This window comes from Henckelia pumila, chromosome 3, assembly GCF_033568475.1.
Source record: "Henckelia pumila isolate YLH828 chromosome 3, ASM3356847v2, whole genome shotgun sequence".
NCBI classification, from domain to species: Eukaryota; Viridiplantae; Streptophyta; class Magnoliopsida; order Lamiales; family Gesneriaceae; genus Henckelia; species Henckelia pumila.
Window position 1 is genome coordinate 50,164,567 of NC_133122.1, and position 13,368 is coordinate 50,177,934.

General features: G+C 35.2%; 3 protein-coding genes across 4 annotated transcripts; 2 read left to right on the forward strand and 1 right to left on the reverse strand.

Moving 5' to 3' along the window:
• The first annotated feature begins 1,819 nt into the window (after positions 1 to 1,819).
• On the forward strand, positions 1,820 to 4,425 carry LOC140891469 (thioredoxin-like protein AAED1, chloroplastic). 2 transcript variants are annotated; one of them, XM_073299966.1, is made up of 8 exons: positions 1,820 to 2,146; positions 3,161 to 3,207; positions 3,313 to 3,427; positions 3,561 to 3,605; positions 3,700 to 3,759; positions 3,844 to 3,939; positions 4,029 to 4,168; positions 4,401 to 4,425. In XM_073299966.1, the coding sequence occupies exons 1-7, from the start codon at positions 1,847 to 1,849 to the stop codon at positions 4,146 to 4,148; spliced, it is 783 nt and encodes a 260-aa protein (XP_073156067.1). In that variant the 5' UTR covers positions 1,820 to 1,846; the 3' UTR covers positions 4,149 to 4,168; positions 4,401 to 4,425. The 2 variants fall into 2 exon arrangements, with proteins under 2 accessions (XP_073156067.1, XP_073156066.1); XM_073299965.1 differs by lacking the exon at positions 4,401 to 4,425 and having other exon boundaries at positions 4,029 to 4,380.
• A 1,123-nt stretch (positions 4,426 to 5,548) lies between these two features.
• LOC140891095 (DEAD-box ATP-dependent RNA helicase 16) lies at positions 5,549 to 10,903 on the forward strand. The gene is made up of 15 exons (XM_073299375.1): positions 5,549 to 5,786; positions 5,936 to 6,094; positions 6,188 to 6,277; positions 6,420 to 6,548; positions 6,959 to 7,059; positions 7,537 to 7,651; positions 7,802 to 7,933; positions 8,430 to 8,495; positions 8,619 to 8,798; positions 8,969 to 9,064; positions 9,262 to 9,399; positions 9,728 to 9,810; positions 9,955 to 9,992; positions 10,083 to 10,297; positions 10,640 to 10,903. The coding sequence occupies exons 1-15, from the start codon at positions 5,568 to 5,570 to the stop codon at positions 10,703 to 10,705; spliced, it is 1,827 nt and encodes a 608-aa protein (XP_073155476.1). The 5' UTR covers positions 5,549 to 5,567; the 3' UTR covers positions 10,706 to 10,903.
• A 264-nt stretch (positions 10,904 to 11,167) lies between these two features.
• Positions 11,168 to 13,130, reverse strand: LOC140887847 (probable xyloglucan endotransglucosylase/hydrolase protein 7). The gene is made up of 4 exons (XM_073295378.1): positions 12,757 to 13,130; positions 12,230 to 12,330; positions 11,923 to 12,119; positions 11,168 to 11,707 (listed from the first exon to the last, which is right to left on the reverse strand). Exons 1-4 carry the CDS (start codon positions 12,926 to 12,928, stop codon positions 11,317 to 11,319), a joined length of 861 nt encoding a protein of 286 aa, XP_073151479.1. The 5' UTR covers positions 12,929 to 13,130; the 3' UTR covers positions 11,168 to 11,316.
• Positions 13,131 to 13,368: the final 238 nt, after the last annotated feature.

The window sequence follows — 13,368 nt, forward strand, 5'->3', positions numbered from 1 at the left end:
GAGACTTGAGAAATGAAGCAACATGACTAAAAAATACGTGTATATAACATGAATTAATTAGCACAAGTATTTTTTTAATATAGTACCTATGACTCTTGATCTACTGTAATATTTTTGGAGAGCTATAAGATAGAGTTTGAAACTTCGGAAAATAAGTAATTATGATTTTTTTCTTCACAAATTTGTTAAAAAAAAATAAAAAATAAAATCACTTATTTTTAGAGTGCAAACAACCAAACACCACCTAAATTGTGAAGATTAAAGGATGTTGCATATGTATAGTTGGCATGTTGCTACGTATTAAGCATACATTATGTTGTATAATTGGTACAAAAATTGAGATCACTAGTAAAATACATGCAAAATATGCAATTATTAGGAGGAGAATTGTCCCGAAATGATAAACATCCGTTGCTACAAAAATAATCGAAGTTGTGCCCAAGCTTTGATATCTGACTTGCATCGTGTAAAGAAATGAACTTGTACCCAAACTTTTTTTTAAATTTTTTTTTATTTTCCATCCGTTTTTTTGGGGGAAATAGCAAAGATGAAAGCTTTAAATTCTATAGCACCGGATGACTCTTTGCTTGGACTTATTATTGAAGATTGCAAAATCCTTGCTTTGGATATCCAATTTGTCTTTTTTGTTCTTGTTCGTAAATCAGCGAATCATGCCGCTCATGAGTTAGCTAAAAAATCAGATTTTTTGTCTGATCTAGAAGGTCGTGTGACTCCTTCGACTTCTGTAATTTATGATGTAATTTTTCGTGACTTATTTTAATATATCTTTTGCTTAAAAAAAAAAGAAAAAGAAAATGTGCCATTTTTATTTTTTATTTTTGAAAAGATTAAGCTGGCATATTTTGATACTTCGTTGCACCAATTATTATCGCAGAACAATGTTCCCATTTCGGGGTTACAATATCCAAAGCATATCAGTTTAGGTTCTGTTCCATCTAATCAATCCGACCAAAATTAAATGCACATTAAAGTGTGTATACGGGAATTTGACCTTACTCGAAATGAAAGTATAGCCTTGAACAAAGATGAAACCATTTACCTAAGTAGTTGGGACATAAATTCAGAAGTCTAACGGACCGGATTGGTACTGGTCCTACCAACTCAATGATAGATGCTATGGTGACACGTACAAAAAAAATAATAGATCTAAACACTTTTTTTTTTTTTTTCCTCAAACGTTATAGTCGGTAATAATTCTATATGAGTCGAATTTTTTTAAAGCGTAACATATCTCAATAGTTACACTCTTAGTTCTTACAAGTCACGAGAATCAAACATTTAACATTGACTCTGATATCATTTGTAGAACTAAATATTTGTTGTGTTGTAAAACATGATAGTTGAAGCGAATCCTTATGTTTCAAATGATATACGGCCCACGGTCCATGGAGAAAATTATTACCCTCAACAGATGGGGTGAACCGGTTTCATTTAAGTCCAGTTGGTTATTTGCATGGATCGGACATTCATAGTTTCTCTTTCAATTTTCAATGCTTTATCCAAGTAGTTTGTAAATTGTAACCCAACTGGTTCAGATTAATCCAGAATAAGTTTGAGTCACCGTTTTGGGTTGGGCCTCATAGCTCCCTATGCGGTATGTCCCTCAAGCTAATTATGCCTGAAGCCCAATTACCGTGGCAGGAGAAACGAAGCATGCACCGTATCAAGAGGTCAGCATTAGGCCCAACACATTGGGCTGAATTATCAACACATGTAAATTGTAATTTAAAGTTTAAACCAATAAACATTTAATTAAATATTTTTTAAAGTATTTAATTTTTAGGATACACGACGGGAACGAACACCTTACACAGTTAGCTTTCATATGGCGAGAGTAATATCCCCACGTCTCCTGGCATCATCTCCATCTCCAGCCACATACACCTTTAGCCCGTCAACCCATATTGGATCATCACTGTTCCCTTCAAATTATCCTTCAATTTCAGCTAAACCCATCTGGAAAGCTCGCCTCTTTTCAGGAAACACCAGACCTGGAGTGCCACTCATGGCTACTGCTTCTTCCGCCGTCGTGTCAGATGACATCGCTGATGTGCTCGGGGAAGTCGGGATATTCACGGCCTCCGGGGAACCCGTCAAATTCAAGGACCTCTGGGATCAACAGGAGGTTGCTGATAACCATTTACTTGTGTTTGGTTCTTTGAAGTTTTTGTGCTGTAGTTTATGGGATTGGTTATTTGTTTTTGGTGGTGCTATGCTTTTTATCTCAGGTGCTTGATATATGTAACTGAGAGTGTCGGAGTTTATCAAGCTAAATAACTAAATAAGTTATCCAGTGGCAGTCCTAACAAGCACCAAGCCTTGTCGTATCGAACATGTTGTTATTGAATGAGATTAATCAAAAGTTGTGATCTTTGAACAAAAAATAAAGCACCCAAAACCAATTTAAGAAATCAATCTGGTTTTGGACACTGGGGCTTACAACTTGTTCCCTCTGCTACCAAGTTAGAAGTCGTTTATCCTAAACTGGATCATGAAGTAACTGGAGCAAGATATGGTTGGTTTTGGATGTTGTCTTGGTATGATTGAAGAAAAAGAACTAGAAACTAGAAATAATTCCCTTTGTGTTCCGTTAGTTGGGTCGGTTTATTATTTTCGGGTCTCGATTGCCCAATCTTGATCAAGTGAGTGGAAATCTTGGAGATACACCTACATATATGAAGTTGTAAGATTGAATTTTTGGGAGAAATGGTTTCTAACAAATAACGTTAGTATATTCAAGTTCAGTATAACTCCACTCAACCTTTTGGAGCAGATGGAATATGGTTTTGGTCTTCTTCGGTTAGCTCATTCTAGTGTTTGCAATGGTGAAAATCCTTTTATGTAGTTACATATCTTTTCAAACTATACTGCAACAAATCTTGATTTGGTGTTTCGAGCGTCTTGAGTTTCATTCAATATCATGTTCTCTTGAATCTGTTTTAAACATATATTGGTCTTCTTGATTTTTTATTGTGTATAGATTTTAACTTGTTCGACTAATTCCTGTGAATGAATTACCAAATTTTGTTTGTGATTAAAATCTATCTCACAGACCTTTACTGAGAAAGTCTAAGATTTATTGAAATTTGACATAATCTATCATTTGCCAAACAATCTGAGAGTAATTCTCCATTTCCAGGGAATTGCTGTCGTTGCGCTTTTGAGACATTTCGGATGTTTTTGTTGGTAAATACAAAAGATCTACATGTCCACGGAATTCATTTTTCTAGATAACTGTGGGAATCCTGAGTCTGGCCTTATAGACGCGCTTCTTATTTTTGCATGTTTTAGCTGGGAACTTGCCTCAGCACTCAAAGAATCAAAAGAGCGGTTTGATTCAGCTGGTGTGAAGCTAATTGCTGTTGGTGTTGGTACTCCTGACAAAGCTCGTCTTCTTGCTGAAAGGGTGAATTATTTTGCTGCTTCGTTTTTGCTTAAGAATCTGTGATGCTACTTATACATAGGAGAGACTTTGCAATGTTTATACTTGGAGCAGACATTTGTTACCGTCTAATCTGACAAGTATGCAACTCGTGTAGTTACCCTTTCCTATGGATATCCTTTATGCCGATCCTGATCGTAAGGTAAACATCTATTGCTTTGATTTGAATTTATCCGATTTCAAGGTGGTCTTTTCTAAGTTTTTCTTGTACATTTACTCACTGGTAACTGACTCAGGCTTATGATGTTTTGGGGTTGTATTATGGCCTTGGTCGTACATTTTTCAACCCGGCTAGCGTATGTATTCCACTAAATCATTCCTATTTTCCCCCTTTTCCATTTTTTTGGGACTCAATTTTAGACTGCACTGGCAATATCTAGACTAAGGTGTTTTCAAGATTTGAGGAACTGAAAAAAGCTATGAAGAACTACACGATTAAGGCCACCCCCGACGACAGAAGCAGCGTCCTGCAACAGGTATCATTTGTTGTCGACGTTTTCCCACTAAACAGTAGTATGAAGATTATATCCATCACATGATTAGACAATGTTGGTTCCATGATTAGGGAGGAATGTTTGTGTTTAAAGGAAAGCGATTGCTTTATGCGAGGAAGGATGAAGGGACGGGTGACCATGCTTCGTTGGATCATGTCTTTGATGTATGCTGCAAAGCAAGTGCAGCCTGATTTCTTGATTCCATCTATCTTGTGATGGATTTCGTCATGGTTTAGATCGAGCCCCCAGTTGTGGGTACTGGAGCTATGTTGGGATTGCATGTTTAATATTAATTTTTTTTTATTATTATTATTTTACCCCTTGAACGAATGTTATCATTACCCCATTTAAATGCCTTAAATTAAATTATCGATTGGTCATTTTTACCGTATTATTATTTGTAAAATCGGTATATTAATGTTTTTTTTTTCCGATTAAAATGATGTGATTATTGATAAATGGATGTTAGGAATTGATAATTGGAGGTGGATGGTTATATAACATCGATAGTCCAACAAGGCAAAATGGAAATGTCATTTTACGTTTTAATTATGGACTAATGACTCTCATGATCTATTAATCAGAGTACTAATAAGCACGAACAAACGTGGATTAAGTGTGAAATTTAATAGAAAAAAATCGACTGTTAAATACAATTTTAAATAGACTTCCGATTTTTGTGGATTTGAAGTTAACTTATATTGTTCTTTTAAATAAAGTTTTAAAATAAAATATTTGATAATATAATTTTTTTAAAACAAAAATACTCTAAAGACAGTCCAAATATTATCAATTTGTCACTATTGTCTATGGGGAGAAAATTTTTATTTATATAATTATTTTAAATTTGTGTAAGTTCGTGTATTCTTTAATCTATTCATTATTTTTTTTGACAGTTTTAACTTTTAATCTATTCATAATCATAATAAAATTATTGAATTTTCCTTCGTATTTTTATTTGACTTGAAACGCTTAAACAAGTAAAACTTAAAATTTGACATAGGAGTTTGGTCATATTTAACACTTTTTAAAAGCATTGCATATCGAATATGAATTTGTACTTTGTTTTGTTATTTTTTAAATTCGGAAATAAAAATGGTTACAACTTGGTTTTAATGCCGAGCACAAAAATGTGTCAAATTTAAGATATTGGTGTTGGTTATGAAGATTGTAAAAAAAAACGAGGTATCCCAGAGACCCAATGAAGTTATTTTAGCTTAATATGATTTCATTTAATGAAATAATAATTTCAATATAACATGATCATGATAGATGGTTAAAATTTAGAATACGGTTACGTGATTTTGAGATATTAATGAACTCGTATAAGTGAAGTGTTAAAGCAAAATCATCAATAGACTTATGAAAACTGTTTATTTGTTTGATTGACATGAATAATGTTCTTGAATCTTGCACAAGGAAACCCAAAAAAAGAGACAAACATGGGCTTATGAATATCCTACCAAGCGCCCATTACAATATTGGGCTTGTATTGCGGCCCAATACTTTCCAGTCTCAAATATTGGGCTTGACAATTGTGCCCCAATTGAGTCTCAAAACTAAAACCCTGGCGCCCGCCCTTTTCATCGACTCCTTCTCAATTCTCATCAATGGCGAAGCGGAGTCGAAGCGACAACATAGTGCAAGCTGATATGCAAGAAAAGGCGGAAACTAAACCAGTTTCAGAAGCTAAAGAAGAGCATGAAGACATCGAAGAAGACCTGAGCTTCGAAGAGCTGGGTCTAGATCCTCGCCTAATCCGAGCTCTGTCCAAAAAATCTATACAGAATCCCACACCTATCCAGCGCGTCGCCATCCCACTTATCCTTGTACATTTTTCTCGTAATTATGATAATATATATCTGTATTTCTGATAATTGGATTTCTCGACATTTATGTGTTTCAAACTCAGCAAAATATTTCGGCTTTTATATAAGTCGTGGTGAATTTTAGTTTAATTTGCTTTAATTTGACGCAGGAAGGGAAAGATGTGGTGGCCCGTGCGAAAACCGGCTCTGGGAAAACCTATGCTTATTTGCTTCCACTGCTTCAAAAGCTTTTCACGGATTCTCCCTCAAAAGCTAACCTTGCTCCTGCCGCAGTTATTCTTGTGCCAACACGGGAATTGTGCCAACAGGTATATTTTATTCGAGTCTTGATTCATGGTTTTGAAATTTTTATGATTTTCCGGGTTAGTTCTTTAATCTCTTGTGCTCTTTGCTTTTCTCAGGTTTACTCTGAAGTGATATCATTAATTGAATTATGCAGAGTGCAATTAAAAGTCGTTCAATTGGGCAGCAACATGTCTGCTGGTGAAACGGTTGGTTTCTTTTCTTTATCGTGCTAAAATCAGCTGTTAGGGTATTTCCAGAAAATCATGTTTTTAAGGTATTTACTCTTGAAATATGGATAAATATTTTATACCATTTCTAAGATTTAATTAATATGGCACTTTGCTGTAGAGAACGGCTTTGACAGGGCTGCCTGATATTCTTGTGTCGACTCCTGCATGTGTGAAAAATTGCTTGCTGAGTGGGACACTTAAAGCTGCAGATCTTCAAGAATCACTTTCAGTGCTCATCCTCGATGAGGTCCATACTTGCTCTCATTTATCCTGCTTCGACTAATCATACTACAAAGTCTTTGTCGAACTGTCAGGCTCTTGTATGTATACACAGTCAATAACATTCAAATTTGACTGATTCTTGGTAAATATAAGTATAAGTGTTACACTATTACACTTTTTGGGCTCATATGAACTATGGAGATAGTTAATTATACACATCACTGGATACATTGGATGCATGATAAATTGGCTTAAAGTGTCGTTTGCACTTTTATTTAAGCCCAAAATTATGTGTACATGAATTATATAGACTGGGAAATTTGTGCAGGTTTTTTAATTTTTTGATTGTAGTGTAATAATACTCATGTATGCATGAGTTTAATGAATCAATATAATCTGTTACCTAGTAAAATGCGCTTTGATTTTTCAAATCAGGCAGACCTTCTATTGTCATATGGATATGAGGATGATCTGAAAGCACTTACTGCTCATGTTCCAAAACGTTGCCAATGTCTTCTCATGTCTGCTACTTCAAGGTTAGTTACCTTTAATTCTGCTGTGCTGTCTAGGTTATTATTATAAATTTTAAATTGTCTAGAAGTTATACAACGTAGCCATTTGGGCAATGAATAACTGGAATTTATGTATTCTAAAATTTTTCTTTGAAAAGAGTATTTACTGGGATATGTATTCCTCCTTAAACGAAACTATGCTTGTGCGAATTGAGTAGTTTCCTTGGTATATACTTAGATAAATTGCTCATTGTATATTCTATTAAAAAATTCTTGTTTATTTTGGATGTCTTCTGTGAGAGTACTGTTTTGAGTCTAATGGATTCTAGCTTCTTTTTTGGCTATTTTTCCCCTTCTATTACAAACCTTTCCCATCCTCTTACATTTAGTTTGGTAAGGTTGTTGGATATTATATCTTTTTTTTTTCTTGATAGATTCTTTCTCTGTTTCCACAAACTAAAAGTAAGAAAATCTGACTCCTTTTTCTATGAATATTTGCAGTGATGACGTTGAAAAGTTAAAAAAGCTTATCCTACACAATCCCTACATCTTAACTCTGCCTGAAGTCGGGAATGTAAAGGACGATATTATCCCAAAAAATGTTCAGCAGTTTTATGTAAGCAATTGTCAATTTCTCGCCAAGTGTCAATTGCAAATTTTCTAGTCTGAATAAATGTATTTTTGTTTCCAATGAAAACATTGGCTCACCATGTTTATTATCGTGGAGTTTTCCTCTCATGTTGCCCTTGATGTTTTTGCTTGTCAGATTTCATGCAGTGCTCGTGATAAACATGTGCATATTCTTGCGCTCTTGAAGTTGGAGCTGGTTCAAAAGAAAGTGCTGATTTTTACTAATTCAATTGACATGAGTTTTAGATTGAAGCTGTTCTTTGAACAGGTAAATTTCTTCACCTTGTGGTTGCATATGGTCATTTGATCTTTTGTATGATCTTGCTGTAATGTTTTAATCAGTCAGGACATGTCATGAAGATGCTATTTATATATTTAGACTTAATTGTCCGTTGGACTCTGAGATACTTTCAAATGTTCATATTTATAGGGAGATGATCAAACCTTAAAAACTACATTTTCTCGAGTTGTTTCAGCTTATAAGTTGCTGCCATATATTGGTAAATTTTTTTAGGTGAACTGTTTAAATACTAAAAATAGACTCTTGGTATTGGCTATAAACGGGAATGTGTTGAATATTTTACATTCTTTGAGTATTTTTAGTGTAGAGATGCATTTCAATTTGCCTGCTGGAAGAGTGTTGGCAGTCGATGTCCAGTGGCATAAATATCAGATCAAACCAGGGGAATAACTCTGCAGTTAAAGTTTAATAACTAGTTTATGAACCATGGTCCATGGAGATAATCATGAGTTATTTCTTGCAGTTTGGGATCAAATCTGCAGTGCTGAATGCTGAACTGCCTCAGAATTCTCGTCTACATATCCTTGAGGTATCTACTTAGGTTTTACTCTTTTGTGGATTTTCATCCAATGACAGCTTTTATTTATGCATCTAATTGTTGCTCCTGAATTGTATATGATGTTTGTGGCATGACCTTTTTATTTTTTCCCAGGAATTCAATGCTGGTCTATTTGATTACCTGATCGCAACTGATGAGAGTCAAAACTTGGTAGAACAGGTGCAGAGTGATAAGAAAAGTCCAGGAGGTAAAAAATCTAGAAAAAATTCCAAGAGAAAGTTAGATGCAGAATTCAGTGTAGTGAGAGGAGTAGACTTCAAAAATGTGCATACGGTGAGCTGATGCTCTTTACATCTGTAGATTTATTTGTGTTTTCTGTTGTCTTATTCACCGAGTCTTGATAGCGTTACTGATTTTTTTCTCGGTACCTTTCATTATCGCATTAAATAACTTCTTGATATTTTCTATGGCACACTGAGTATATGATTGGTATTTGCTGATAGGTAGTAAACTTTGAGATGCCACAAAGTGCCGCTGGTTATGTGCATCGGATTGGACGAACTGGAAGAGCATATAATGCTGGTGCATCTGTCTCTCTTGTAAAATTCTTGGAACTTGAGCCCTCTGTCGAGACTGATATTTATGAGTATTTAGTTGGAATTGTATTTACTGTGGATGTAGTAATATTTTTTTTACATGTCTCGAACTTTGATTCTGATAGATTAAACAAATCTTATAAGCTGATCTTTACACTCTTCTTTGCTAGTGTACTTATCGCATATTGTCCTTGGAATAGGTCTCTCCGGAGGAAATGGAAATTTTTGAAGAGATCAAATCCATTTTAGGTGAAAAGGAAATTGAAGGTGCAAAGTTCATTGCTCCTTTCCCTTTGCTCACCATGAATGCAGTGGAGTCGTTGAGATATAGAGCTGAGGTAGATTTGAAATTGTCTTTTTACCTTCAAGAAACACTTGTGTGCGCAAAATGGTGAATTTATTGCAAGTTTCCGATTATTGCATGGGCAATTAATTTGTGAATTCTTTTGGGATGAGTTTTGTTATCTTCGTTGTATTATTTTTATTTAGAAACCAAACATTTTGAACTCGTTTAAGTCTGCTTTAGGGTCCTGCAATATTGAAAACAACAATTTAATCACTTTGTGAGAAGGAAATAACAGTTGTATTCAAAAGTGACTATTATCTGTTTGGCTATTTTCTTTTTGATTGAATTTGACAAGGTGCATGATGTTGACTATGTTAAAGGATGTTGCAAGGAGCATAACAAAAGTTGCGGTGAGGGAATCACGTGCTCAGGATCTAAGAAACGAGATTCTCAATTCTGAAAAGTGGGTTTGTTTTCGTCGTTTCGTTCTGTTTGCATTGCGTGTCTTGTCAGTTTTTATTTAACATTACTGATATCCTGTTGGTCGATTATTTTCTTTTCTTTTTTTTTAATCGTTGGTCAATTATTCTCCAACTGTTGTTTTCAGGTTGAAGGCTCATTTTCAAGATAACCCGAGGGACTTGGGTAAAAGATTAATCCTGGCTATATGTCAATTTTTGTATCACACCATTCAAAATTTGATAATTAATTATTTCACCGTTCATCTGTGAGCAGATCTGTTGAAACACGACAGACTTCTGAGCAAGAAAACGCCAGCTCCCCACCTACGCATCGTGCCAGAGTACCTATTGGATCCGACAACTAAAGAAGCCAGCAAAATTGTAAAGCTTGCTAGGGCTGCCATGGGAAAAGCAAAATCTACTCACCCAAAAGGGTTTAAAGGGAAATTTAAAAGAAGCAGGGATCCTCTGAAAACATTTTCTGCTGAGGTAATTACCATTGTCCAGCACTCTCGTGCCTAGTATAACTTATTTTTCTGTTTCCTATATAGAGACGAGCCTTAAAGTAGAATCTGTAGTACTATGAATAAACATAAAAGGGGGAGCTATTGCCTATCTTAGATGGATTTCGAATGGTTGAGTCTGAATAGTTTAGAATTAGGATTTATGTGACGATGACTTACTAATACCGTTAGATTGTTGATATGTATTCACTTTTCAACTTTTGATTCTCACCCTTCGTATGATTGTGCATCTAGGGGCAATGTTGCAAAAAATACAAGTTTCGCTGCCAGCACATTATCATGTATAACAAATCTAATCTTGGTTCAGGTATCTAAACGAGCTCATAAAACTGGGACGAAGAGGAAAGGAAAAGATGGGAATGATGGCCACTGACGCTTGAAAAAACGATTTGTCTAAATCTTAAATCAAACTACAGAGGTGTGAACTTTATATCTAGAGTCCTCAATTTTGTTTAATTGGTGATTAATTTTTTTGGTCAGTTGGGTGTTGTAGTATATGGTCGATCTCATTTTGTTCTATTATTGTACCCATGTTTACAAAATACTCTCTTATTAATATATATAAATTACTTGGTCATTTTAAATATTTCCACAAGTTGATTAATGTAACTTTTTGTTGATTAATTTAACTTTTTTCTTCAAGTGATCAAAAACTTATATTTGGATCAAAATTTGGTGTATAGTCGAATTCGAATTCATTGACGTTAATTTCAACTCAATGGACCTTGGAAGTCTTTTCTGTTGTCATGTAGCCAGCGGTGAAATCAGTGAGTGGACCAAAATTGCAAGGCATTTTCACAACCACTTAAGAAAAAATATGTTTAATTCGGCCCATACTAAAGCAAGTACAGACTCGCCGTATGTGAATTGCAAATGACATTCATTGTTTCGAAATCGGAGCATACGTTACAAGGATAAATCATATTAGATTCCCATGGTACAGCAGCGTCTCATAATACAATAAAATACAATTACAATTACCGATCAAATTCCGGCATGGCATTCCAGGGGGGGAACCGGATAACGGGCCTTGTCGGTGCAGTAGTCGTAGATCATATGATTCGTTCGCACCCATCGGTACTGCCTGGCGGCCTGTGGGCTCAACTGTTTGTATGCCGCTCCCTCCCACCAATTGTTAGGGTTGGAGGCACATTCCGCTGGCCCCGGAACCCGACACCCTTCGATGTCGAAGTCAGTATAGTATGCGTTGAATGGGGCCTTGCTCCAATCTATCTTCTCGAGACCTCCCCTGGTTGCCCAGTCATCGGCTTCCCATAGAGTGGAGTAAATTCCCATGGGTTGGAGCTTTGGGTAAGGAACTCCCTTTGCCTCGTTGTTCTTGAATACTCTGATCGGTACTCCATCCACTGAAAAACTACAATATCACCAAATCAAAGTGCATTAATTGCTTTTACATAAGGCCATTTATTGGTTTTCTTTTTTTCATCTACCATTATACTAATCACGTGTTTCTACTTTCTATCATCAAAATTACAATGCCGACAACATATGACGACAAGTGCCATAAAGAGGTTGAACTATGAACTTTGAAGTGTACATTTATTAATTCATATAATAGTATATACTTACACAATATGCGCATGATTCCATCGTATCTCATAGTCGTGATAACCGATGGAAGGATCAAACCAAAGGTTGACTCTTTGTTCCCTGTCACCTTTTCCATTAGCGTACACATTGGTTTGGACAGTGTAAGGCTGGCCACTTCGATTACCCAGGAACTCGAAATCGAGCTCGTCTCGTTTCCCAAATATTTCAGAGATCATCTATATATATACAGACACAAATCACGACATTAATTTACATATCCAGCCAGAACCAAACATGCAGTAGTGCTATATATAGAATGTGTTAATATATAAATCAAGTCACGTACGTAAAAAGCAGCGACTGTTCCAGCAGAATCACCGGGTACGAGCTTAATCTTCATGCTAACTCGCCCGAACAGATATTGATACTTGGAAGCAAACCCACATCCTATTCATTCAAATATTTTCATTCTATAATTAGTAATTACCATATTCATACATAATGCAATTTTGATATTTTAGACATCTCTTGTTTGAGCACATCATGAAAACATTTAATGCAACACGTTTCCGTGAACACTGAGTACCGTACATGCTAACATTTTGCATACATATACAATGTTCAATGAACAAAAGATTTGAATGAAAATGTGGGGCCAAGACTTCGTCTCGAAAACAAATACCGTCCTCTCATTTAATTTCATCAAACAAAGTCGTCTTGCAGGCACATTATATATCTTCCATACACAGTAACAATTATGTTGAAAAAAATAATTCTAACAAGTATGATCCCAAAATCGCTTTCCATAATCTTTTCTCAAAACATTTGAAGTAAAACTAAACATTGTGAATACATTTTTAAGATATACGAAACCTGAGTTTTGATCAAGAACGAGCTGAACTGTCTTCCCTCCATCAATCTGGCGAATGTGAGATTCCGACCAAGTAACTCGAAAATCTTGCTGAAATGTGGCTGGTCGACCCTTAACCACACCACACGAAACCGAAGCCAGAATCAAACATAATACTAACCTCAATGTGACCATATTATAATTGACAATACATACTATGCATACGAGAAAGAGTTAACCTCTTGTTATTATATCAGTTTGGGATACAAACGATGATGAAATATAAGATAAAAATGTGGGGTTTATTTATACATGAAAGAAAGGGATTGCTGCATTGATTCCAAAGAAAGGGCCATCACAGAGAATTAGCTTTCCATACAGCTAATGAAAAGCCGTCACTGGACCCGCCGTGCATTCCCTCTCTACCCAACCCCATTATTGAAAAAATAATATATATATATATAAAATCTATTATCTATTATTATTATTATTATTATTATTATTATTACTATTATAAATATATGAGTTCCAATTGTGAATTTTTTAATTTGTTCTTATTTATCTTATATAATATTAATTAAATATTTTTGTCATTTCCAATGTATTTTTTGGGTTTTCCTTTCATTTTCTAGATT

Excerpts from the sequence above, each read along its gene's own strand:
- LOC140891469 (XM_073299966.1), top strand. The coding sequence starts at position 1,847 with ATGGCGAGAGTAATATCCCCACGTCTCCTGGCATCATCTCCATCTCCA. Across the intron at positions 2,147-3,160 it reads ACCTCTGGGATCAACAGGAG|GGAATTGCTGTCGTTGCGCT; the intron begins GTTGCTGATAAC and ends CTCCATTTCCAG. Across the intron at positions 3,940-4,028 it reads GAAGCAGCGTCCTGCAACAG|GGAGGAATGTTTGTGTTTAA; the intron begins GTATCATTTGTT and ends TTCCATGATTAG.
- LOC140891095 (XM_073299375.1), top strand. The coding sequence starts at position 5,568 with ATGGCGAAGCGGAGTCGAAGCGACAACATAGTGCAAGCTGATATGCAA. Across the intron at positions 8,799-8,968 it reads ACTTCAAAAATGTGCATACG|GTAGTAAACTTTGAGATGCC; the intron begins GTGAGCTGATGC and ends ATTTGCTGATAG. Across the intron at positions 10,298-10,639 it reads TGAAAACATTTTCTGCTGAG|GTATCTAAACGAGCTCATAA; the intron begins GTAATTACCATT and ends ATCTTGGTTCAG.
- LOC140887847 (XM_073295378.1), bottom strand. The coding sequence starts at position 12,928 with ATGGTCACATTGAGGTTAGTATTATGTTTGATTCTGGCTTCGGTTTCG. Across the intron at positions 12,120-12,229 it reads GAACAGTCGCTGCTTTTTAC|ATGATCTCTGAAATATTTGG; the intron begins GTACGTGACTTG and ends GTATATATATAG. Across the intron at positions 11,708-11,922 it reads TGGAATCATGCGCATATTGT|TTTTTCAGTGGATGGAGTAC; the intron begins GTAAGTATATAC and ends GTGATATTGTAG.